At 40.2% G+C, this 23,417-nt stretch overlaps 1 protein-coding gene and 1 long non-coding RNA gene across 3 annotated transcripts; both read left to right on the top strand.

Annotated features, from left to right (window-relative positions):
* The first annotated feature begins 1,854 nt into the window (after positions 1-1,854).
* Positions 1,855-7,589, top strand: LOC141348754 (cytochrome P450 2J2-like). The gene is made up of 9 exons (XM_073853034.1): positions 1,855-2,058; positions 2,137-2,299; positions 2,390-2,539; positions 2,623-2,780; positions 2,864-3,040; positions 3,117-3,258; positions 3,344-3,531; positions 3,665-3,806; positions 6,902-7,589. Exons 1-9 carry the CDS (start codon positions 1,876-1,878, stop codon positions 7,075-7,077), a joined length of 1,479 nt encoding a protein of 492 aa, XP_073709135.1. The 5' UTR covers positions 1,855-1,875; the 3' UTR covers positions 7,078-7,589.
* A 3,666-nt stretch (positions 7,590-11,255) lies between these two features.
* LOC141348760 (uncharacterized) lies at positions 11,256-14,606 on the top strand. 2 transcript variants are annotated; one of them, XR_012357556.1, is made up of 4 exons: positions 11,256-11,365; positions 12,321-12,423; positions 12,778-12,880; positions 13,845-14,606. It is a non-coding gene; the product is annotated as an uncharacterized lncRNA (long non-coding RNA). The 2 variants fall into 2 exon arrangements; XR_012357555.1 differs by lacking the exon at positions 11,256-11,365 and having other exon boundaries at positions 11,394-12,423.
* The last annotated feature ends 8,811 nt before the right edge of the window (positions 14,607-23,417 follow it).

The raw sequence follows: 23,417 nt of genomic DNA, 5'->3' as shown, positions 1-23,417 counted from the left end.
CATGGAGCATGATCATTACTTAATATCCTAATGATTTTTGGCATAAAAGAAAAATCGATAATTTGAACCTATACAATTTAGTTTTAGCTATTGCTACAAATATACCCGTGCAACTTAAGACTGATTTTGTAGTCCAGGATCAAATATTACAACATGTATATCTAATGTATTAATAAAAATTGTATACTGTATATAATATACTAAGTGTTCTTTTGATGTTAATGTAAATAAATCATAACTGGGCAAAACGTGTCATAAATATCTCTGTTACATAATTTTCAAAATGCAATAGTCATGCATGACTGTTTAGGTTCAAGTTATAGTTCTTTGTATTCACCCTTGAACTCTGTAATGAGCTTGCAATTATTGTACATAGTCTACTTTATTAAAATGTACCAATGTATATAAAAGTGGAAAAAAAGTGGGAAAAGATAAAAAACAGACAAATGATATCACTATGTGTACAGGATTGTGGCAAGGGGTTCGTTTAGAGTGACAGCTTCCCCTGATATTCCCTGATTTTATTTTTTAAATGTCTGACGGTGCTGACAAAAAGTGGGGACACAACTTTGAAAGTGTTGCTTTTGATAAAACAAGGTCTTTTTCATTATATACATAAAAAAAAAAAAACATTTTTATCCATTTATAGCATATGAATGATTGAACCCTTCTCTGTGGACACTGTTCTAGATAGTGAGAAGACAATAAATGTCCTAGATTTTACATAATAATGATAAAGTTAAAATGAAGGGGATAACTGTGTTAAATACATTCTATTATTAATCCCCATAACATTTACAATGGAAAATATTTCTATTTTTAAACCTATGTTTTGTCCCATGTCTCAAGAATCGCTTATATGTGACCCTGGACCACAAAACCAGTCTTAAGAGTCAATTTTTTGAAATTGAGATTTATACATGATCTGAAAGCTGATGTTTGGCACAATTGGCAGAGATACAACTATTTGAAAATCAGGAATCTGAGGCTGCAAAAAAAAAAATCTAAATATTTAGAAAATCACGTTTAAATTAAAGTTGACCAAATGAAGCTCTTAGCAAGGCATATTACTAATCCAAAAATTGAGTTTTGATATATTTATGATAGGAAATGTACAAAATATCTTCATGGATCATGATTGTTACTTAATATCTTGATGATTTTTGGCATAAAAGAAAAATAGATTTTTAGCTATTGCTCCAAATATACCCGTGCAACTTAAGACTGATTTTGTAGTCCAGAGTCACATATTACAACATGTATATCTAATGTATTAATAAAATGTATGCTGTATATGATTTACTGAGTGTTCTTTTAATGTTTATGTAAATAAATCACAAGTGGGCAAACCATTTGTCATAAATATCTCTGTTGCATAGTTTTCAAAATGCAATAGTCATGCATGACTATTAGGTTCAAGTTAATAATTCTTCGTATTCACCCTTGAACTCTGTAATGAGCTTGCAATTATTGTACATAGTCTACTTTATTAAAATGTACCAATGTATATAAAAGTGGAAAAAGATAAAGAACAGACAAATGATATTACTATATGTACAGGTACAAGTAAAGCAGCAGAAAGAAAATATTAACACAGTTTTAAAAACCTTTAGTGCAAATGTAGACGTGTCAGACTGGACTGTGATGTTCCATGTGTTTGTAATATCTTATGTTATCTTCAAAATTATACTTTTGATAAACGTCTTTCCAGTTTAGTTCTCCACCCTAATCTGGAATGTAATGTTGTATCTCTCTACTCCTCCCCTCCAGGGTTTACAGTTTTCAGACCTGTACATAAATACTTATGCCAATCAGCATTCACAGACAACAGAGCTCAAATAAGACAAAGGGAACCAGTCATTTTCTTCTACCACCATGATCCTGCACTTGATATATGACAGCTTTGATTTTAAAAGCTGGATCATTTTCTTCTTTGTATTTCTGCTCCTTGTTGATATCATCAAAAACAAAAATCCCTCCAACTTCCCTCCAGGACCATGGCCTCTGCCATTCCTGGGAACTATCTTCACTAAGATGAATTTTAGGATCATGGCTAAGGTGGGAGCTCAATTCATATGGTTTTAAATTGCATGTTTGTTAGAGATGATTTCATATATTGTCTTTATTGAATTTCAGTTGGCTAAAGACTATGGGAAGGTGTTCAGCTTAAGAGTTGGCAGTGAGAAACTGGTAATCATATCTGGATATAAAATGGTAAAGGAGGCCCTCATTACTCAGATTGACAGTTTTTCTGAGCGTCCAATTGTCCCTCTGTTTCACAGAGTTTTTAAGGGAATTGGTAAGTACACTGACCATACTGACTTAAAGTTTTTATTCTCAAACGGATCTGGTGATTTCTTAGTGATAATCAGATTTCATCATTATGTAGGTATATCACTGAGTAATGGATACCTGTGGCGGTCACATAGAAAGTTTACTGTCTTCCATTTGCGAATGTTTGGAGAGGGGAAGAAAACCCTTGAGCACACCATTCAGCAAGAGTCTGTCTACCTTTGTGATGCCTTTAAGACAGAAAAGGGTATGGTGTAAATGTCTGAACAACTGGAGAGTTTTAGTTCATTGGGGTAAAATGAATAAACATCCATTCTTTCTCTCAAACAGGACCTTTTAACCCTTTGAACATCTTAAATGGTGCTGTCTCAAATACTGTTGCCTGTAGGATATTTGGACAACGCTTTGAGTATCATGATGAAGCTTACCAAACATTCCTGCGTCTTGACACTGAATGCGTTAAGTTAATAGGCTCTCCTAGAGCACAGGTACTGATTCATCACAGCATCCTTAGATGGATTAATTATAATTAGAAATCTGTGTTCATCACCCATTATGTCATCTTTTACAGCTGTATAATGTGTGTCCTCAAGTCTGGAAATACTTACCTGGCCCCCATCAGACTATTTTTTCCAACTACAAGAAAATAACAGACTTCCTTAGAGGAGAGATCAGTAAACACAAAGAGGACTGGGACCCTGCAAATCCTCGTGACTTAATAGACAACTACCTGACTGAGATGGAAAAGGTACAGTAAAGATGGAATTTTCTTTGTGGGTTTGAATTTTGAATAATTCAGTACTTACATTTTTTTTTTTGTACAGAAAAACAGTGACCCCAAGGCTGGTTTTAATATAGAAGGGTTAGTGATAGCTTGCCTAGACGTGATTGAAGCTGGGACAGAGACCACTGCTACTACGTTACGCTGGGGTCTGCTTTTTATGATCAAGTATCCAGAAATACAGAGTGAGTTTGGTTTTAATTTTTCAAGTGCACACATATTGTCAATACACAGTTACCACTTTAGAAATAACTTGGATTTCCTATTCAGAAAAGGTCCAGGAAGAGATAGACAGGGTGATTGGACAGTCACGTCAACCCTGTTTGGCTGATAAAGCAAATATGCCCTACACTGATGCTGTTATCCATGAGATACAAAGACTTGGAAATGTTGTTCCAATGGGATTCCCTAAAAAAGCTGTTAAAGACACTACACTAGGAGGATACTTCATTCCTAAGGTATAAATTCCTCTCTATTCTGATAGAGACTAGTCTAGTCTAGTCTTGATTGAAATATAGATATATGTATTTTAAAATATATAGACAATGATCTGCTATTGGCACAAATTAGTAGTTTTTATTCACTTTTTAGGGTACTGCTGTTTGGACAATCCTGTCTTCAGTCTTGCATGATCCAAATGAATGGGAGACACCAGACACTTTTAACCCAGGACACTTCCTGGATGAAAATGGCCAGTTTCGGAAGAGAGAAGCGTTCATGCCTTTTTCAGCAGGTAATATTTGATAAACATTTACATATATAATAAGAAATCTTTTTAGGGGCCAAGCACCGAAGGTGCGATGGCACCTATTGTATCCGTTAGATTTCTTCCTATTATTATTATTCTTCCGCGGCAAGTCTATGGCAGCCCATAGAACCGCTTGCGGGAAAGTGGTATAATTTGGCACACTGATAGAGGGCAGTCTCACCATTAACTATAGCTAGTTTGGAGTCTCTAACTTCAACTCTCTAGCGCCACCACTTGTCCAAACTTTGTTGTCAAAATTCCAATTTTCTCTGAATCCTTGGGTCATGCCGAGTCGAATGAAAACCAAATTTCAAAAATCGTAAGGTTTCGGGTTTTTTCTATAATTAATTGTTTGCAAAACCTACTTTTTCGAACTCATCCTAGACGGTTTGTCTGATTTTCACCAAAATTGGCTCAGATCATCTTCAGACCATGCAGGCAAAAAGTTATGGAATTCAAGTTGATTGGACAAACCGTTCTCGAATAACGCGCTAATTAATTCTACGAAAAGCGTTCAAAAATGGAAGTGAGGCCATATCTCCGCAACACTTTGGAATATTGAGACCAAACTTGGTGTGTGTTATAACAAGCATGACCTGAGCTTACCTGCAGTGTTTCGTCACAGTGCCACCTAGTGGTCAGGAGATATGAAAGTTGGCTATTTTTGCTTATAACTTCTTAGTGCTTTGGCCAAAAATCTCGAAATCCCGTTAGATTCGGAGGAGCATGCCGAGTCGAACCATATCCAATTTTCCCATGTCAGCCATTTTGGGTGTCGGCCAGTTTGAATTTAGCTTTAAAATGCTGTATCTTGAGAACGGATTAACGTATCGTTTCGACAATAATTACAAAAATGTTCGGCACCATGCCCTGAATGTACGTACAAATTTTGGGGCCAGCGCCACCTTGTGATCAAAAGTTATAACGAAATTTCTAAAAATGCTAATAACTTCTGAAAAAAAATGGCTTATTGCAATAAAAGTGATCTCAAACTATTCCTTGGGTCAGGCCGAGAACATTGATACCAGTTGTGCCAAAATTGGCCTAACTTCCTGTTCGCCATTTTGATTAATGTAGAAAACCTACTTTTTCGAACTCCTCCTAGACCGTTAGTCGGATTTTCACCAAATTTGACTCGGATCATCTTCCGACCATGTTGACAAAAGTTATCGATTTCGTGTCGATATTCGAAACTGTTTTCATTTAACGCATCAACGAATTTGCAGGTAAGATGCCAAAGCGCATCGGAAGCTGTATCTCTGCAAAGCTTTGAGATATTTGCACCAAATTTGGTATGTGGCATTACCACCTCACACTGATTACACCACATCAATTTGGTAGCAGCGCCACCTATTGGTCAAGAGTAATGAAGCATTCATTAACCATTAGTTTTAAAATGAACAAAAATGCTAATAACTGTAGATAGCATTAGCCTATTGTAATGAAACTGGTCTCAAAATATTCCTTGGGTCATGCCGACAACATAGATACCAATTATGCCACAGTTGGCCAAACTTCCTGTCCGCCATTTTGATTTATGTTGAAAACCTACTTTTTCGAACTAGTCCTAGACTGTTCGTCCGATTTTCACCAAAATCGAGTCAGATCATCTTCAGTCTGTGCTGACAGAAAGTTATGGATTTCATGTTGATAGATGAAACCGTTTTCGTACAGCGCCTCTATAAATTTTAGGCTTGATGTGAAAATTACTCTGAGGCTTTATCTTTGGAAAACTTTGACATAATGACACCAAACTTTGTGTGTACGTTTGACACCTCACACTAAACACACCACATCGATCTGATAACAGCGCCACCTGTTGGTCAAAAGTAATAAGCCATTAAATCATATCAATAGGCGTTCTACATCATTATTCAGTCGTTTTGACTAAAATCATCTTAAAATGGCTTCCTTTTACTTACTGTTGCAGTTGGTCTGCTGTTCCTTAGCTCCTCATTTTGCCCTTTGAGTGCTTGGCCCCGTAATTGCTGCTTGCAGCTATATTTTTTATATGTTTTTACTAGTGGGTGCAGGACACTATAGTTCATTTATGTAAGTGAGGAGAGCAAAATAAACCAAACTGTGACATATTACACCCAATAAAAATTGGGACTAAAAATTAGATTTAAAACTTTGACCTAACCATGTTTTGTTACATACCTTCTATCAAAGTTATCCGACATTGTCAAGCTGAATTTGTTCTGACACAGTTTAACTCTGAGATCTTGTCATATTTTATTACCATTTTCTAATTTATAGTGAATAAACTGTTATAATGTAAGAAATGTTGAAGTCTGAATACATAACTTTTCAGTGTGTGATTTTGTGGACTAGTATTAAATACAGAACAACAAAAGAGGCACACACTTATGAAACTTGATGTATCTAACTACACTGAAGTGAATTAAGAGAGCAATATGCTTTTATAAATTAATAAAAAAAAGAACTACTGCTTTTTTTCTAGCACTAAACACTGAGTGGTTTTGAATAAATGAACTCTCAGGCTGTTTTACAAAAATGTACATAACCAAAGTTAGTAAAATTGGTGAATTGTTTATTTTATTGTACTATGGTTCAAATGAGAGAGGATATTTAAGATGAACTGACTGACTTGAATGAACCTGACTTCATAACACTACACTAGATGCCAGAGAGGACATTTTTTAGGATTTACTGATTCACTAGAATGAGCTGGATTTCACTACAGTGAGAGATGAGCATTTTGTCAGATATTTAAAACAGTCTTGCTTGTGCTTCTTGTTATACTCGTATACTCATTTTAGTTTGCTACTGGAAAACATTACTACATTACTTTGAGAAGAGCTGAACCAGCCTATACTCTCACAATAGTGAGGCTGTTGAAAAAAAATGTAACTAGGTCAGAATAGGGCTTTCGCACCGCATAGTTTTAGGAGCTCAATTCTAAGAACTAGCCAGCAGGGTGGTTCCTAGAGAACCAAATTCCCCCTTGGGCCATTTTCCTGTTTGCATTCGCGCAGGAAAAGTTAATTGCTTGCCAAGTTTTCTCTTGTCAATATCACATGTGATGTTTAATTTTGCATTCTGGCATCTGTTCACAGGTAAGCGAGCATGTTTGGGTGAGCAGCTGGCTCGTCAGGTACTCTTCCTATTCTTTACCTCCCTGCTGCAGCAATTCACCATCTCCAAATGTCCAGGAGAGGAACTCAGTTTGGAGGGCGAGATATGGTTCACGTATGCTCCTGCTCCATACCGTATGTGTGTGTCAACACGTTAGAACAAAACAAGCCAGTGAAATTAGACATAAAGTATGTTTTCAGATGTGTTTTTGGATGATTATCTTTTATGTTAGCATCATTTTCCATTTTTCAAAATGCAACATTGATGCAACGTTTTAAACTTGATTTGTATAATGTATAAATGTAAATGTATCACTACATGTATTAATAAGTTTGATGCATAAATGTACATTAATGTAATGTTTTATTAAGCCAACTATTATCACTAATTTTTACTCAACAAGCGATGTTTCAATTCAACTAACTAAAATCAATTATGTTATAAGGACTAAAAAAATTTGTTTTGAAGTTGCATATTAAGTATTTGTTTATTCAAAGTGAACTAATGATTTTATAACAAAACATTACATTTAAGCTTAATTATTCAAAATAAAATGTTTTCACTAACTTTAATTTTTACGAGTTAGGTTGAATTAACTCTAGTTTGTCAACAGGTTCCACACAAATAACTCCAGTAAACTCAACTTAACCTTTGTTAGTTCCTTTATTCACCAACAGAAGAGTTTATCAACAACACAGCTGTTTATCAAATTCTGTTTTACAAAAGAGGAAAAAAAAACAATTAAACAATGTTATCTTTACATAAAAAAAAAAAAGGAATATATTTTAAGTGCCTTCTTGTTAAACGCCACATGCTCAATGTTGGTTCACTCATACAGTTTGCTTTTAAGCACCTGTACCTTGGTTGAGAGTCAGGTAGCATCCAGCTGGATGAAGATTTTCTGAAGCACCTCAAAGAACATTTTCAGTTCCTGAGAATAACTGAGGTTCATTGCATACATGACAACCATTAAGAGTCCACATGCAGAAGCAATGTCTCCCAAGTCGTGAAGCACTTCAACACCTTCAGTCACTATTCCAACATCAACTGCAGTGTTGGTGGAATCCCCTCCCTCAGCATTAGTGAAGTAGATCCCAATAACAACTTGTTCAAGGTCCCTCTGGGCAGCACAGCGATTTGAATCCTTTCCACACTCAAAAAAGGACAACAATGAAATTACCAGCCAATTACATAATTCTAAAGAGCTCATTTGCATTGAAGTTTTCTCCATACATGTCTTAAAATAGTGCTTTACTAACTTTTGGTCCAAACTGATTTCTCACAATTTATACATTAACTGGCCACTTTATTAGAAACATGATTTTGGTCAGGACTCGATAGGATATATGCAGTCAAACCAAATATTATTCAGACACTAGATATAATTAAAAAAAAATTTTTTACTAGTGAGTGCAGGACACTATGTGGTTAGTTTATTTATAGTGAGGATAGCAAAATAAAGTAAACTGTGACGCATTAAATCCAAAAATTATACAGTGGACTACCATTAAAATTGATATTTTGGGACCAAAAATTATAAGTTTAGGTTTACATGGTTGCACCGTCATGTATAAAATAAATTATTTGTCACATGAAATATCTCTGTTTCATACAAAAATATAAGTAACTAGAATGGTTTCATATGAAAGACAGGCTCTTTGAGATACTTTAATTATAATTATAATGTTTTTTAAATTATAAAAGATAATTATAATTATAATGTTTCAAGTTTAGTCAACTCGAAATGTTAAGTTTTACCAAGTGACAACTTAGATATTTGAGTTGATTAAACTTAAAATTTTAAGGCAGCTGGGTAACAAACACACACTGTAAAATTAAAAATTTTCACCAGTTTCAACTTAAAAACTTAAGTTTAGCAGCTGCCTTAAGTTTTTAAGTTAAATCAGCTTAAAACTTCAAGTTATTTTAACTTATTACAATATAAATGAGTTGATATAACTTGTGATTTTAAACAACTTAAGTTGATTTAACTTAAAATCTTAAGGCAGCTGCTAAACTTAAGTTTTTAAGTTGAAACTGGTGAAAACTTATTAAAACCAAATTTTTAGTTTAGTCAACTCGAATATCTAAGTTGTCACTAAGTACAACTTAACATTTAAAGTTAACTTAAAATTTTAAGACAGCAGGGTAACAAACTATTTTACGTTGACTCAACAAATTGTGTTTGTTTTTTTGTTTTTTTTGAGATACTTTAATTAAATAACAGAGTAAAGGAATGTATTACAGTCACAGATTTGCTAAACAACAGCTGGAGTATTGTATAACTTACTGGGGCCCCAGAACCATGAAAAGATGAAAATCATATTTCTATAGATGTAGATGTACAATTAAAGCTGCAGAAAGAAATTATTTACAGTTCGCCTCAAGTGCAAATGTAGACATGTCAGGCAGAACTGCTCATGGGTTTGTAAGAACATATGTTCTTATCTTCAAACTTTTACTGATAAATGGGTTTCCATAGGGGGTTTCGTACTCCACCGTGGAATGTGAAGTGTCTTACGTAATATCTCTCTGCACCTCCCCTCTAGTATTTACATTTCCCAGTCCTGTACAGACCACTGAGTTCAAATAAGACGAAGGGAACCTCTATCACCATGAACCTGCACTTGATATATGACAGCTTTGATTTTAAAAGCTGGATCATTTTCTTTTTTGTATTTCTGCTCGTTGCTGATATAATCAAAAATAGAAATCCTTCCAACTTCCCTCCAGGACCATGGCCTCTGCCATTCCTGGGTACTGTCTTCACTAAGATGGATTTTATTACCATGAATAAGAAGCTAAATTTGTTTATTTTTCCATTTGCATGTCTGTTACTTTACTGTCAATCTGTCAACTTTTAGAGATTTCATTTATTGTTCTGCTTCTGGACATTTGAACTATTAATGTTCCTGACTGATATAAACAAAATCAATATTTTTTATTTCAGTTGCCTGAAGTCTACGGGAACATATTCAGCTTAAGAGTGGGCAGTGAGAAAATGGTAGTCGTGTCTGGATATAAAATGGTAAAGGAGGCCCTATTGCTCAGATTGACAGTTTTGTTGAGCGTCCAATTGTCCCTCTGTTTAACAAAATTTATAAGGGAATTGGTAAGTACACTGACCATAATACCATAATTCTCTAATGGTGCTGGTGATTTTTTATTGATAATCAAATTTCATCTTAATGTCATTATGTAGGTTTAGCAGAGAGTAATGGATATGTGTGGCAGACACATAGGAAGTTTGCTGGCCTCCATTTGCGGATGTTTGGAGAGGAAAAGAAAAGCCTTGAGCACAACATCCAGCAAGAGTCTGTCTACCTTTGTGATGCTTTTAAGGCAGAAAAGGGTATGGTGTAAATGTCTCACTAATTGGAGAATTTGAATTCATTGGAGCAAAGAAGAATGAAAACAGTTTGAAACTTAAAAAACATTAATGGTTTCTCCCAAACAGGACCTTTCAACCCTATGACCATCCTAAACAGTGCTGTCTCAAATAACGTTGCCTGTTTGGTGTTTGGACAACGCTTTGACTATCATGATGAATGTTACCAAACAATCCTGGGTCTTGACAATGAATGCATTAAGTTAATGGGCTCTCCTAGAGCACAGGTACTGATTCACAATAGCATCCTTTGACACTACTTTCACATATGTCTTGTGAGTTAATTATGATACAATTTTTGTATTCATTTTCCACTGTTTTGTCTTTTACAGCTGTATAATGTGTGTCCTCGGCTCTTGGAATACTTTCCTGGCCCCCATCAGACTATTTTTTCCAACAATAAGATAGTAACAGACTTCCTGAGAGAAGAGATCAGTAAACACAAAGACGACTGGGACCCTGCAAACCCTCGTGACTTCATAGACAACTATCTGTCTGAGATGGAAAAGGTACAGTAAATAAAGAATTTTCGGTAACACTTTAGAATAATGGGCCGTTGTTAACAAGTAACTATGCAGGAAGTAATAGGTAGTTCTACATTAACACTTAACTTAATACTATTAACTAAGAAGCAAGATTAACTAAGCAGTAGGTAAGTGATAATTTTGGACAAAGGTAGTCCCTTATTAGGTATTTGATAATTACTAAAGAAAAAATTGTCATTGAGAACTACTTGTGAACTGTGACCATAAAGAATAACTAATTAACTATCACAACAGTACACTCTAAAAAGTGCTGGGTTATTTTTGTAAACACATTGCTGGGTTAATTGTGCTGGGTCAAAATTCTGGGTTGTTTGAGGCACTGTAAACACACAGTTGGGTTGATCATGCTGGGTCAAATGGACTTTAAGGGGTTCTTTCACTATGAACACCTGAGTTGGGTTATTTTGACCCAACCTGTTTGTTTATTTTTTTTCACTTCATCGAACATTCTGGATTCTTCACTCGTCTCGTCGCCAGGCGGACACGCACCTCGCAGCAAGCAGGATTATAAGGTAAATTAATATGATTATATAATTATTTACCTTTATTTTTAATAAGTTGTGTTTTAGAGCACACTGATTTCACTGTTTAATGCAATATTTGATATTTCGCTGTGCGGGGTTGGCATTTTATTCCGTGAATGACGAACGTTGTAACTTAAGCAGCCAAGCGATGTACTTTTTTGCCTCAACAATCGCTTTATTGTTATATAAAGTGTGTGCGTGTGTGTGTGTGTGTGTGTGTAGTGTAGTGTTATTTGTATAACTTACAGTATACATATGGCTTTTAACGCCTTATGGAAAGAGTAGGTCAGAAATACGGGGGTAAGTTAATTTACTGTCTGCATACTGTATGGCTTTGTAATGTTTTGTCGAAATTAGATAATTTCATACAAAAATTTATCTTTTAAGGGCATATTTTTTCAAGTAAATGTCTGCGACGTGCCGAATCCAACGATAGATCCATATGTTTTATGTTGAGCATTTTCGCGCTTTTTTCCTTGAGGTAACTTATCTGAATTAGCTAAAACGCTATGTCCCTTACTTTAATAACGTTAAGCCACAATATGACTGGTGTGTACTATTGTTTATTACTTAAATGTAATGTTGTCTTAGCTACAGTATGTAAAGTTAGACTTAATCTCTCGTGGTGTATGTGGCCGTTCATATGTCGCGTTTTTTGTGCACTGAAGTTCGTTATATGTAGATGTCAAAATATACGTTCATATTGGAAGCTCGTTTTTCCAGGCGCGGGGCATGGTTGCTTAGCAACGGCAGACGCCATGGGAGAGCAAGCTGCGTTTTGGAAAGAATGAGAGAGAAAGCGACGCGTCTTGCGTTTTCACGCGTTTAGGCGCGGCATGTGAACGGCCCCACTCTTCCTCTATTTTAGTGAATGCCTGTGTTGCATTACAAACTAGGAGACCAGTATAAACCTTAAACTTATTGAACCACATTTGTTTTTCAGATTTTATCAGATTTCACAAGACAAGGAAGCTATATCCAGAGGCAGACTTTTTGAAGACTGGGCTACAGTTGCAGACCTTCATTCCTGGGTGATATGACTTAAGGTAAGCTTTTTCTTATAATATGTCAATTTATAAAAACAATATGCAACTGTATTTGACACACATCAACTGGGAAATACAATGTTACAGTAACACTTAATTAGTTGCTTATTAGCTTGTATATTGGCTGTTAATTAGTACTTATGAAGCACATACTGATGCCTTATTCTGCATGAGCATATTCTGCATCCCTGAATCTGACCCCATACCTAAACTTAACCTGCATTAGTTGAATGAGGGTGGGAATTAATTTGCATTATTTAAAGGAATGAAGAAATCTTCATATGAAAGTGTTTCAATTTGTTGTTTTGATTATAAAATATGTTTCACAGTTTGCATATTATTCCTATTTTTTAGATGCTAAAGGGGAAAGTGCTTTCAAAGTCCTGCCCACTCTGGATAAAAGGTTTTCAGACCCACAACCACGGAATCCCGGAGGCCATTCATTGACGTACAACCTGTAAGTTTTGTTTTACGTTTTCTGCTCTAATAAGGGTGTGTATATATATATATATATATATAACACAGTGGTGGCCAAAATTATTATAACAGTAATATTTTCCCCAGCTAAAAAATGATTTTAAGTCAGTGTTTGTTACCTTTTGCTATAGTGTGTCAGTAAGAAATATCAGTTTTCATTTCCAAACATTCATTTTGCCTTTAATTGTGATAATCCAGTGAGGTTTTTGTTTGCACAACAGCCAATCCTCCACACAGAGATCTGATCTCATCATCATCCAGTCTGTCTGGAATGACATGAAGAAACAGAACAAACTGAGACAGACTAAATCCAGAAGAACTGTGACAACGTCTCCAAGATGCTTCAAGAGACCTACCAGCAAAGCTACCTGAAAAACTATGTGCAAGTGCACCTAGTGTAGGGCAAAAGCTACTTTAAACGTAAAAGGATGGTCAAACCAAATGTTGATTTAATTTAGTTAATCAAGGTTGATTGATAAAGAACATTTATTTATGACATTATTTGTGACAGCATCATTTTATGACATTTTTAGACAAGTGCTTAAAACTTTTAACAGTACTGTAGCTTTGCAGTTAGGTCTCTTGGAGCATCTTGGAGACGCTGTCACAGTTCTTCTGGATGATGATGAGAACAGATCCTGTGTGGAGCACAGGCTGTTGTGCAAACAATAATGTCACTGGATTATCACAATTAATGGCAAAATGAATGGAAATGTAAACCGATATTTCCTACTGACACACTACAGCAAAAGATAGAAATCACTGACTTAAAACCTTATTTAGCTGGTGAAAATACTAGTGTTCTAATAATTTTGGCCACAACTGTATGAAAAGTTGAGAAGCAAAATGAGCATTTATTTCATGCCTCTGTGTTTATGTTCATAAAATACACTTAACTTAAAATGTTAGTTATGTTGCAAGACTAAATGCCGTATAATTAACAGGTGGGGACCAACATGGTGGATTTGAGCCTCGGGATGAGACAACATTTCTAGACCTTCGCCATTGTTCCAGGCCATGCCATTGAAGCGGACTTGTTGCCTGGGAATTTCTCCAGCATGCAGTATATCATATTGATGGACATAAGTCTTCATGTGTGAAGTTTTTGAGGGCAACAGTTTTTTTTTTTTGGCCACTTGTAACACGTTTTAAATTGTAAGAATTGTCTGGTGGACTCTTTGTTTGGATTAGTTTTAATGGCACAATGTTTGGAATGATTCTAATGTGGTAATAATTCATTTTTGAGTGTTCTACTGCTGCAATGTTGACATAAAGAATAGGAATATATTGTGCCTTGTTTATAGTTTTGTGTTTAAAAGAAACTGATCTACTAAAACCATTATTTGTGTCTGTAAGGGTTGGACAAAATGTGTGACAGCTGCACCTATTTGAAAACTGTATTAAAAAGAAATATGAAAACTCATTAAATTGACATTTACAGATGCATTTTTTTGTGTTGTGTAACTGAATTACAGAAAAACAATAATAATTTTACATTCTTTTGTGATTTATATATTATTATTGGTAAATATAAAGGTAGCAAGGCAATTAGACAACAAATAACCCAATATTTTGGTAGTTTTTAACCCAGCAACACAGTTAATCTGACCCACTGGTTGGGTCAAATAAACAACCCAGCATTTTGGGTCAAATGATTTAACCCAGCACTTGGGTCAAAACAACCCAACGCGTGTTCTGTCCCATAGTTACCCAGCAGCTGGGTTATGGTTGGGTTATTTTTTAACCCAGCACTTTTTAGAGTGTAAGATTTATAAAATCAACAATTAGGTTATTTGTGCAAACTAATTTATGAACACCACCACCATCACCGGTTGAAATTGTGACTCTTACCAAAATATGACTGGATGTGTTCTCTGTTCATTTCAAACAAACATATAATATAATTTATTTAATTAGGATGTAATGCCAGCAATGATTTGATGCTCATGATTGGATTATTTCACTATTATGAGCTGCATTTAGTTCAATGTTCAATGTTTTTTTTTAGTATTAGTATTAATAGTATTCTGGGGCAGGCTTCTCTTTAGTGTGATAGTAAATAATTATGTTCTTTTACTTCCGTAATGAAGACATTAACTGCATTTATTTTTTAAAGTACAAAAACATTTTTCACAGTACAATGTCTGAATATCACTAGTGCTTCAGTGCAAGTTTACTGTAAATTACTTGTAAAATCCATCTTAACCCCTCAATAATAACTCAAGTGTTACCTTGTCAGTCCCCATGAACTACTAGTGGGATCTGGCCCATTATTTTAAAGTGAAAAACATGTTAACCCTCAATAATAACTCAAGTGTTACCTTGTCAGTCCCCATGAACTACTAGTGTGATCTGGCCCATTATTTTAAAGTGAAAAACATGTTAACCCCTCAATAATAACTCAAGTGTTACCTTGTCAGTCCCCATGAACTACTAGTGTGATCTGGCCCATTATTTTAAAGTGAAAAACATCTTAACCCTTCACTAATAACGTACTCGGTTACTAACGTAACCTCTGTTCTCTCTAGAGAGGGAACGAGTACTGCGTAAGTATCTTACGCTATGGGGAAAATCCTTTTCTGCAAGATATTGAAGCCAAAAATTATCCTTAATTTTGAAATAATGTAAAGCGCGTTGCAGCAGCATACAGACATAGGCGAAACAGCTTGCGCGCCTATTGGCTGCTCTGCGGCAACTGCAGCAACCTATAGAGCGAGGCCTGACGCGACGCCAGATCCAATGGGGGCATTTCGCGCCCTTTGCGTCGCTTCGCGCCCTTTTCGTAGCTTCCCGCCTAAAAGGGCGTGGTCTAAGCCTATAAAGACCGCTCGTAGGCAGCTATTATCTGGTTTTTCATCATCGAAGCAACCAGAGCGTGCGCATGCACGGCAAGATACGCAGTACTCGTTCCCTCTCTAGAGAGAACAGAGGTTACGTTAGTAACCGAGTACGTTCTCTTACGAGAGGTCTCTCGTACTGCGTAAGTATCTTACGCTATGGGGACCCAGTGTAAAACGCCGTGCATGCTGAGATCTGACACCAAAGACCCAAGGGCGAAAGCCCGGGGTTCATACAGTTCATGATCACCTATAGAACTCACAGGGAGTCCGGGGAAGAGGGAGGGGCAACGCCGCACTCTTCCACATAGTGCAGCGTCACTCAGACGCTAAGTAAACGTACATACAGGGCGGGGTTACGGCCTGAGCTGACGTAAGAATAAGGGTCTTCACACAGTTTGCCCAGACACATCTTGTGCTATTACTTTCACTGTCGACCCTAGAGCTGTGCTCAGTAGACGCAGCATTCCGAGCTGATAACATCAGGTCAGACAACACTGAACATCTAGACTGACAGCAGTCTGGCCTGTAAGGCGGGAACCTCCAGGTTGTAAAACCTTATAAATGTATACGGAGAGGCCCAGCCCGCCGCTGTACAAATATCTTGCAAGGCAATCCCATTCGACCAAGCCCACGATGAGGCCACGCCCCTCGTGGAATGTGCTCTGACACCTAGCAGGCACTGCATGCCCTTGGAAGCATATGCCAACGCAATAGCATCAACTATCCATCTGGATAAGCTCTGTTTCGACGCGGCCAGTCCCTTGGGACGCCCGTAAAACGAAACAAAAAGCTGTTCTGTCTGTCTAAAAGCAGACGAGCGAGACACGTAAGCTCGTAATGCCCTGACTGGGCATAGGAGGCTCGCGTCCGTTTCCTCATCATTGACCGGTAGGGCTGACAGCGCGATGACCTGTGCCCTAAACGGTGTGTTGAGTGATTTTGGAACGTAACCATGTTTGGGTTTGAGTATGACTTTAGAGTCATTAGGTCCAAATTCCATGCACGTCGCGCTCACAGAGAGTGCGTGCAAATACCCTATGCGCTTCACTGAAGCGAGAGCCAGCAGAAACACAGTCTTAAGAGACAGGTATTTCAAATCAATCGTCTGCAGAGGCTCGAATGGTCCACCTTTCATGGCCTCTAGTACCACAGAAAGGTCCCATACGGGGACTGAGGGAGGTCTGGGGGGATTTAGTCTTCTAGCTCCCCTCAGGAAGCGAATAACTAAATCGTTCCTTCCTATTGACTGACCTAGCGTTGTGCTCGAAAACGCTGTTATGGCCGCCACATAGACTTTGAGCGTGGACGGGGTTCTGCCCTTGTCCAGCAGCTCTTGTAGAAAGGAAAGCACCTCCTGCGCACCAGCCCGAAAACACTGACCATTTTGAGGAATAGAGCCGTCTCGTAGAAGGGGCTCTAGCCTGCGTGATCGTGTTTAATACTCCTTTAGGGAGTTCATCATATATTCACTGGTGGCCCAGACATGAAGGGAACACAGCTCTGGGTGAGGATGCCAAATCGAGCCGCTGGCCTGAGAGAGAAGGTCTCTCCTCACTGGTATCGGCCACGGGACAGTGCTCGTCAGCTGCATCAGCGCTGGGAACCAGGGCTGGTTTTCCCAAAACGGCGCTATCAGCAGTATTGAACATCCTTTTTCCCTGACCCTCTCTATCACCTGAGGTAGGAGAGAGACGGGGGGAAACGCATAGAGATGAAGGCGGGGCCATTCGTGGGCCAGCGCGTCTCTGCTTTTTGAGTAAAATTCCAGACAGTGAGCGTTGTTCGGAGACGCAAACAAGTCTACTTCCGCTCTGCCGAATTTTTTCCACAGTAGTTGTACTGTCTGTGGGTGTAGAGACCATTCGCCTGCTGGAACATTGTTCCTGGACAGTCTGTCTGGCCCTATGTTTAGAAGCCCCGGCACATGCGCTGCTTTCAACGAGCGCAGGTTGCGCTGAGCCCATACCAGGAGGCGTTCTGCAAGTCTGTATAGGTTTTTGGACCTGAGACCGCCCTGGCGATTTATATAGGAAACCACTGACATGTTGTCCGAGCGGACTAGTACATGGTTTCCTTTTATTTGGGGACAGAAGCGCATTAGCGCGTTCTGTACTGCCAGCATTTCGAGGCAGTTGATATGCAGGAGCTTTTCCCGTTCTGACCACAGGCCAAAAGACGGTCTGCCCTCGAGCAGAGCCCCCCATCCCGAGGTGGACGCGTCCGTAGACACCACTTTTATTCTCGAGGAAGTCCCCAGGCTTACACCTAACTGGTACCAGTCGACTGCTCTCCACGGTTTCAGGGCTGTGACACATTTCTGATTGACCGTGAGACGAAGCCGACCGGACGCCCACGCTTGACGCGGGACGCGCGCTTTCAGCCAGAACTGCAGTGAGCGCATACATAGCAGACCCAGCTGCAGAACTGATGACGCTGAGGCCATGAGACCCAGCATTTTCTGAAATTTTTTGAGCGGGACAGACGCGCCGCAGCGGAACGAGCCCGCTGTGCGCTGAATGTCTGCTGCGCGCTGTGGTGACAGCCGCGCTATCATTGACAGCGAGTCCAATTCTGTGCCCAGGAAGAAAGTTTTCTGACTGGGGGACAGGGAGCTCTTCGCCCAATTGACTCTGAGACCCAAATTCTCGAGGTGATCGAGTAACATGGTTGTATGCTGTACAAGCACTGAGCGAGACTGCGCTAGAATCAGCCAGTCGTCCAAATAGTTCAGTATGCGCACGCCTTTCAGTCTGAGAGGAACGAGCGCTGCGTCCATGCACTTCGTAAATGTACGGGGTGCCTGGGACAAACCGAACGGCAGGACTGTGTACTGATATGCCTGGCCCTCGAAGGCGAATCTCAAAAATCGCCTGTGACGTGACGCTATCTGTATTTGAAAATACGCGTCTTTCAGATCCACTGACACGAACCAGTCTCCTTGGCTAACTTGCGCGAGGATTTTTCTGGTCGTGAGCATCCTGAACCGACGCTTCACCAGCGCTTTGTTCAGTTGCCTTAGATCTAATATGGGTCTGTGACCACCGTCTTTTTTCGGTACCAGGAAATATCTGCTGTACAGCCCCCCTTCGCTTTGAGCTTGAGAAAGGGGCTCTATGACCCCTTTGCTCAATAGTTTCGCCACTTCGGCTCGAAGCAGGTGTGCTGCTTCTGTATGCATTGTGGTCTCGACGCGCACTGTATAGCGGCGCGGGCGTCCGTGAAACTGTAGCGAATAGCCTCCTTTTATAATGTCCAGCACCCATTTCGAAACCCCTGGAAGCTTTTCCCATGCGTTTGCATGAATAGCTAGAGGTTGAATACGAAGCGCGCTCCGTTCTTTCAGTAACGGAGTGGTTTCGGTGTGCTGTGGCACCAGAGACGTGCTCATGACATTCGGGGCGTGGGGCACGCTGATAGCGGGAACTATTATGTCTGTGTGTGGATGTGGTTGTGTGGCAACAGGCACATTTAACACACTGCAAACACCCTTCGCCTGCATGCACGTTAGTTTTGTTTTTACAGAAACATTTTGACGTGCATAATGTGATGTCTGTGGGCACTGTGAAGTGGGCACATTTAACACATGTGAAGCGCAATTGATCTGAGTCGATTTTATGTGCGCGGGGTCTGTGTGACAGGTTGTGCTTGTGTGTAGAGATGGGCACTGGGGAGTGGGCATTCTGACTACACTTGAAACACCATCGGCCGTGGCCGGTTGTGAAGCGCAATCGATCCGAGTCGATTTTATGTGCGCGTGACCTGTGTGACAGGGTGTGCTTGTGTGTAGAGATGGGCACTGGCAAGTGGGCATTCTGACTACACGTGAAACACCATCGGCCGTGGCCGGGACACCAGAAAATACACTCTTTTTTGGATTTATCTGGGTAGCCGTGAGAACGGCTTTTGAGTACAGGCAAACGGGCGACAGAGCCGGTTTGTTGGCTGCAAAATACACTGGAACAGTCACATTTCTTGGAACTGGACGAGCGAATACCTTTGGTGGGAGTCCGGCGACAGCGGGACTCGTGCACCTTCTTTTTCCTAGCTTTGCTAGGACAGCTTCGGAGGCTCAGGTTTTAATTCAATTCTGAGCCTTTGGCTGCGTCCGACGGGACGGCGGCCTGAAGAGCGGGAACGCGGTCTCGCGCCCTGCATTCGGTGACGCTGCGAAGCTGCTGCGGCGGGCTGAGGCTGAGTTCGTGAGTTCTGCGCGGGCGGTCTTCCACGGCCGGCAACAGAACTAGAACGCTTCGGCAGGAAGTGCCTCATTGCCTGAGACGCTTTCTGTACCTCTGCGAATCTCTCCGCAAAATCCTTGACAGAGGATCCGAACAAGCCAGCAGGTGAGAGTGGGGCGTTGAGGAACGCGGTGCGTTCGGACTTGGCCATTTCTGAAAGCGTCAGCCACAGATGCCTCTCGGTTGTCGTAAGCGCGGCCATGTTACGTCCCATGGCTTGTGCTGCGGACTTTGTAGCGCGGAGAGCGAGGTCCGTGGCGCTTCTTAGGTCCAGCACACAGATCGCTTCAGAGCCTTCCTCATCCAGCCTTCGGAGGAGGTCAGCCTGGAAGATCTGCAGCGTGGCCATAGTGTGCAACGCTGACGCGGCCTGCCCAGCGGCGGTGTACGCGCGGCGGAGCAGGCTAGACATTTGGCGACAGGCTTTTGAGGGCAGCGCCGACTTAGCACGCCGTCCAGCGGAGGGCGGGCACAAGTGGGCTGCAATCGCCTCTTCGACCGGCGGCATCGAGAGGTATCCTCTCTTCTCGGCGCCGTCTACAGCAGAGAACGCAAGAGAAGAAGAAGGGCGCACTCTCGTCGAGTGGGGGGCGCTCCAGGACTTAGCCAGTTCTTCATGTAGCTCAGGAAGAAAAGGCGCCGGTTTCGATGCGCTTGAAGCGCGCTCCCCTTTTGGCAGAAAACAGCCGTCCAACCGGTTGCGAGCGGGCTGCTCTGGTGAGGACCACTCGAGGCCAAGGCTCGCCGTGGCCTGTGTGAGGATCCTCATCAATTCTGCCTCAATTGACGCTCTCGTACCTGACGGGGCGTGTGCGGGGGGAGCGAGGTCCGCAGAGCTCTCCCAATCCTCACTGCACGACGCCAGGATAGAGCAGGAATCCTCCTCCTCCTCCATGACAGTCCCTTTGTCAGCAGCGTCGACGCAAACGGCGGCAGGCAGCGGCCATTTAACGTCCGAGACGGGGGCTGACGAGATCGGTGAAGCTGGCGGGCGAACCGGCGAGCTTTGTCGGCTGAGGGGGAGTTCCGGAGCCCGCTGGGCATGGCGCTTCTTACGGCGCGACACCGCGGTGGGCGGGGGAGCAGGTTCAGTGAAGAATGCCACGCGAGTCCTCAGAGTCGCTAATGGCAATATTTCGCAATGAGGGCAGCCGCCCTCAGCGAGCGCGATCACCGCGTGCTCCTCACCCAGGCAGGAAACGCAGATATCGTGGCGGTCCCCGTCGCTGAGTGTGGCTCGACATGAGCCGCAAGAAGGCATCTTTATAAAGACGCTTTTGCTCTTTTATGATAAGTGTGTATTGCAGCGGCAACACACACTTATTTAGTGAAAGGATATTAGCGCCGGAATGCGCAGCAGGAAGGCACGGAAGGCGGCGTGGCCAGCAGCTTCAGTGGCTCGTCCCGCTGAGATGCTTGCAGTCAAACGGCGGCTTCTTATCCGGCTCCAGCAATGCGTGTGCTTCGCTTGAAGGATGAAAAATCAGATAATAGCTGCCTACGAGCGGTCTTTATAGGTCTAGACCACGCCCTTTTAGGCGGGAAGCTACGAAAAGGGCGCGAAGCGACGCAAAGGGCGCGAAATGCCCCCATTGGATCTGGCGTCGCGTCAGGCCTCGCTCTAATAGGCTGCTGCAGTTGCCGCAGAGCAGCCAATAGGCGCGCAAGCTGTTTCTCCTATGTCTGTATGCTGCTGCAACGCGCTTTACATTATTTCAAAATTAAGGATAATTTTTGGCTTCAATATCTCGCGGAAAAGGATTTTCCCCTAGCGTAAGATACTTACGCAGTACGAGAGACCTCTCGTAAGAGAACGCCTTTTGTGTCCCACCACGGCAAACGAAGCTAATATTACATGAATGGTTAAACGATTGCAGAAATGTTATTTATTTTAATGATTTAAAGTGTAGTCTTGTTTAACATTTTGTAGACCTTAAAATGCTAAAAATACTAAGTTTTTTACGTTTAGATGCTGTAAATACGTCAGTATTGTATGTTTTAGTGTCTGGAAAAACGTAAGTAAATGTACGTTTTGGAGAACCACATTTTATGTAAATACATACGAATTATCATGAGATCACGTTGCATATAGACATGTTGGTGAGGGGTTAAGATGTTTTTCACTTTAAAATAATGGGCCAGATCACACTGGTAGTTCATGCGGACTGATAAGGTAACACTTGAGTTATTATTGAGGGGTTAACATGTTTTTCACTTTAAAATAATGGGCCAGATCACAATAGTAGTTCATGTGGACTGACAAGGTAACACTTGAGTTATTATTGAGGGGTTAAGATGGATTTTGCAAGTAATTTACAATAAACAGTTTTTATCATATTTTATATGACATACTGTACAGCCATGCATTTCTTTGAAGCACTATACTGATATTCTAACAGACATTGTAATGTGGAAAATGTTGTGTTTGTGCTTAACAAAATAAATGCAGTTAATGTCTTCATTACGGAAGCAAAATAACATATTTACTATCACACTAAAGAGAAGACTGCCCCAGAATACTGGGGCAAAAAAAAAAAAAAACTACAACATTGAACTAAATGCAGCTCACAATAGTGAAATAATCCAATCATGAGAATCCAATCATTGATGGCATTACATCCTAATTAAATAAATTATATGTTTGTTTGAAATGAACAGAGAACACATCCATTCATATTTTGGTCAGAGTCACAATTTCAACCAGTACTTCAACCGGTGATGGTGGTGGTTTTCATAAATTAGTTTGCACAAAGAACCTAATTGTTGATTTTATAAATGTTACTGTTGTGATAATTAATTAGTTATTCTTTATGAATTGGTCACAGTTCACAAGTAGTTCTCAATGACATTTTTTTCTTTAGTAATTATCAAATACCTAATAAGGGACTACCTTTGTCCAAAATTAGCAATTACCTACTGCTTAGTTAATCTTGCTTCTATATTAATTAATAGTATTAAGTTAAGTGTTAATGTAGAACTACCTATTACTTCCTGCATAGTCACTTGTTAACAACGGCCCATTATTCTAAAGTGTTACCCATTACACACATTAATAGTATGTTTTAGCTGCTGTGTTAAGGGCTGTTTTGCATTAAGAAAGATGTTGTCAAACAAACAAATTAGCATTGTCACGACTGCACAGATGTTCTTTTCTACAGTCTGCATGCGTGCATATGGCTTATCACTCTTTCTCTCTCATGCCGTTCAACTGTGTAATTGAGTCATTACTTAAGACTTGTTCCTGGAAGAGGCTCTTTTGGAATGTAGAGGGTTCACAAAGAGGTTGAATTGGGGCTCTGTTTTTGTTGGAAACTGTAGCATGAACTATAAACACTGATTACGTAACAGGGTTACATAATGGCTTCCACACTGCTCTTTGGGCCCCTTGCTCCTTAGATTCACAGCAGCTCTCTCTTTTCAGATAAACAATGCACATGAA

This window comes from Garra rufa, chromosome 13, assembly GCF_049309525.1.
Source record: "Garra rufa chromosome 13, GarRuf1.0, whole genome shotgun sequence".
Classification (NCBI taxonomy): Eukaryota; Metazoa; Chordata; class Actinopteri; order Cypriniformes; family Cyprinidae; genus Garra; species Garra rufa.
Note: the sequence above shows the minus strand (reverse complement) of the source record. Positions and strands in the feature narration are given on the sequence as shown.

Coding starts and splice junctions, on each gene's coding strand:
- LOC141348754 (XM_073853034.1), top strand. CDS start 1,876: ATGATCCTGCACTTGATATATGACAGCTTTGATTTTAAAAGCTGGATC. Junction 2,540..2,622: donor TGCCTTTAAGACAGAAAAGG/GTATGGTGTAAA, acceptor TCTCTCAAACAG/GACCTTTTAACCCTTTGAAC. Junction 2,781..2,863: donor TAGGCTCTCCTAGAGCACAG/GTACTGATTCAT, acceptor CATCTTTTACAG/CTGTATAATGTGTGTCCTCA.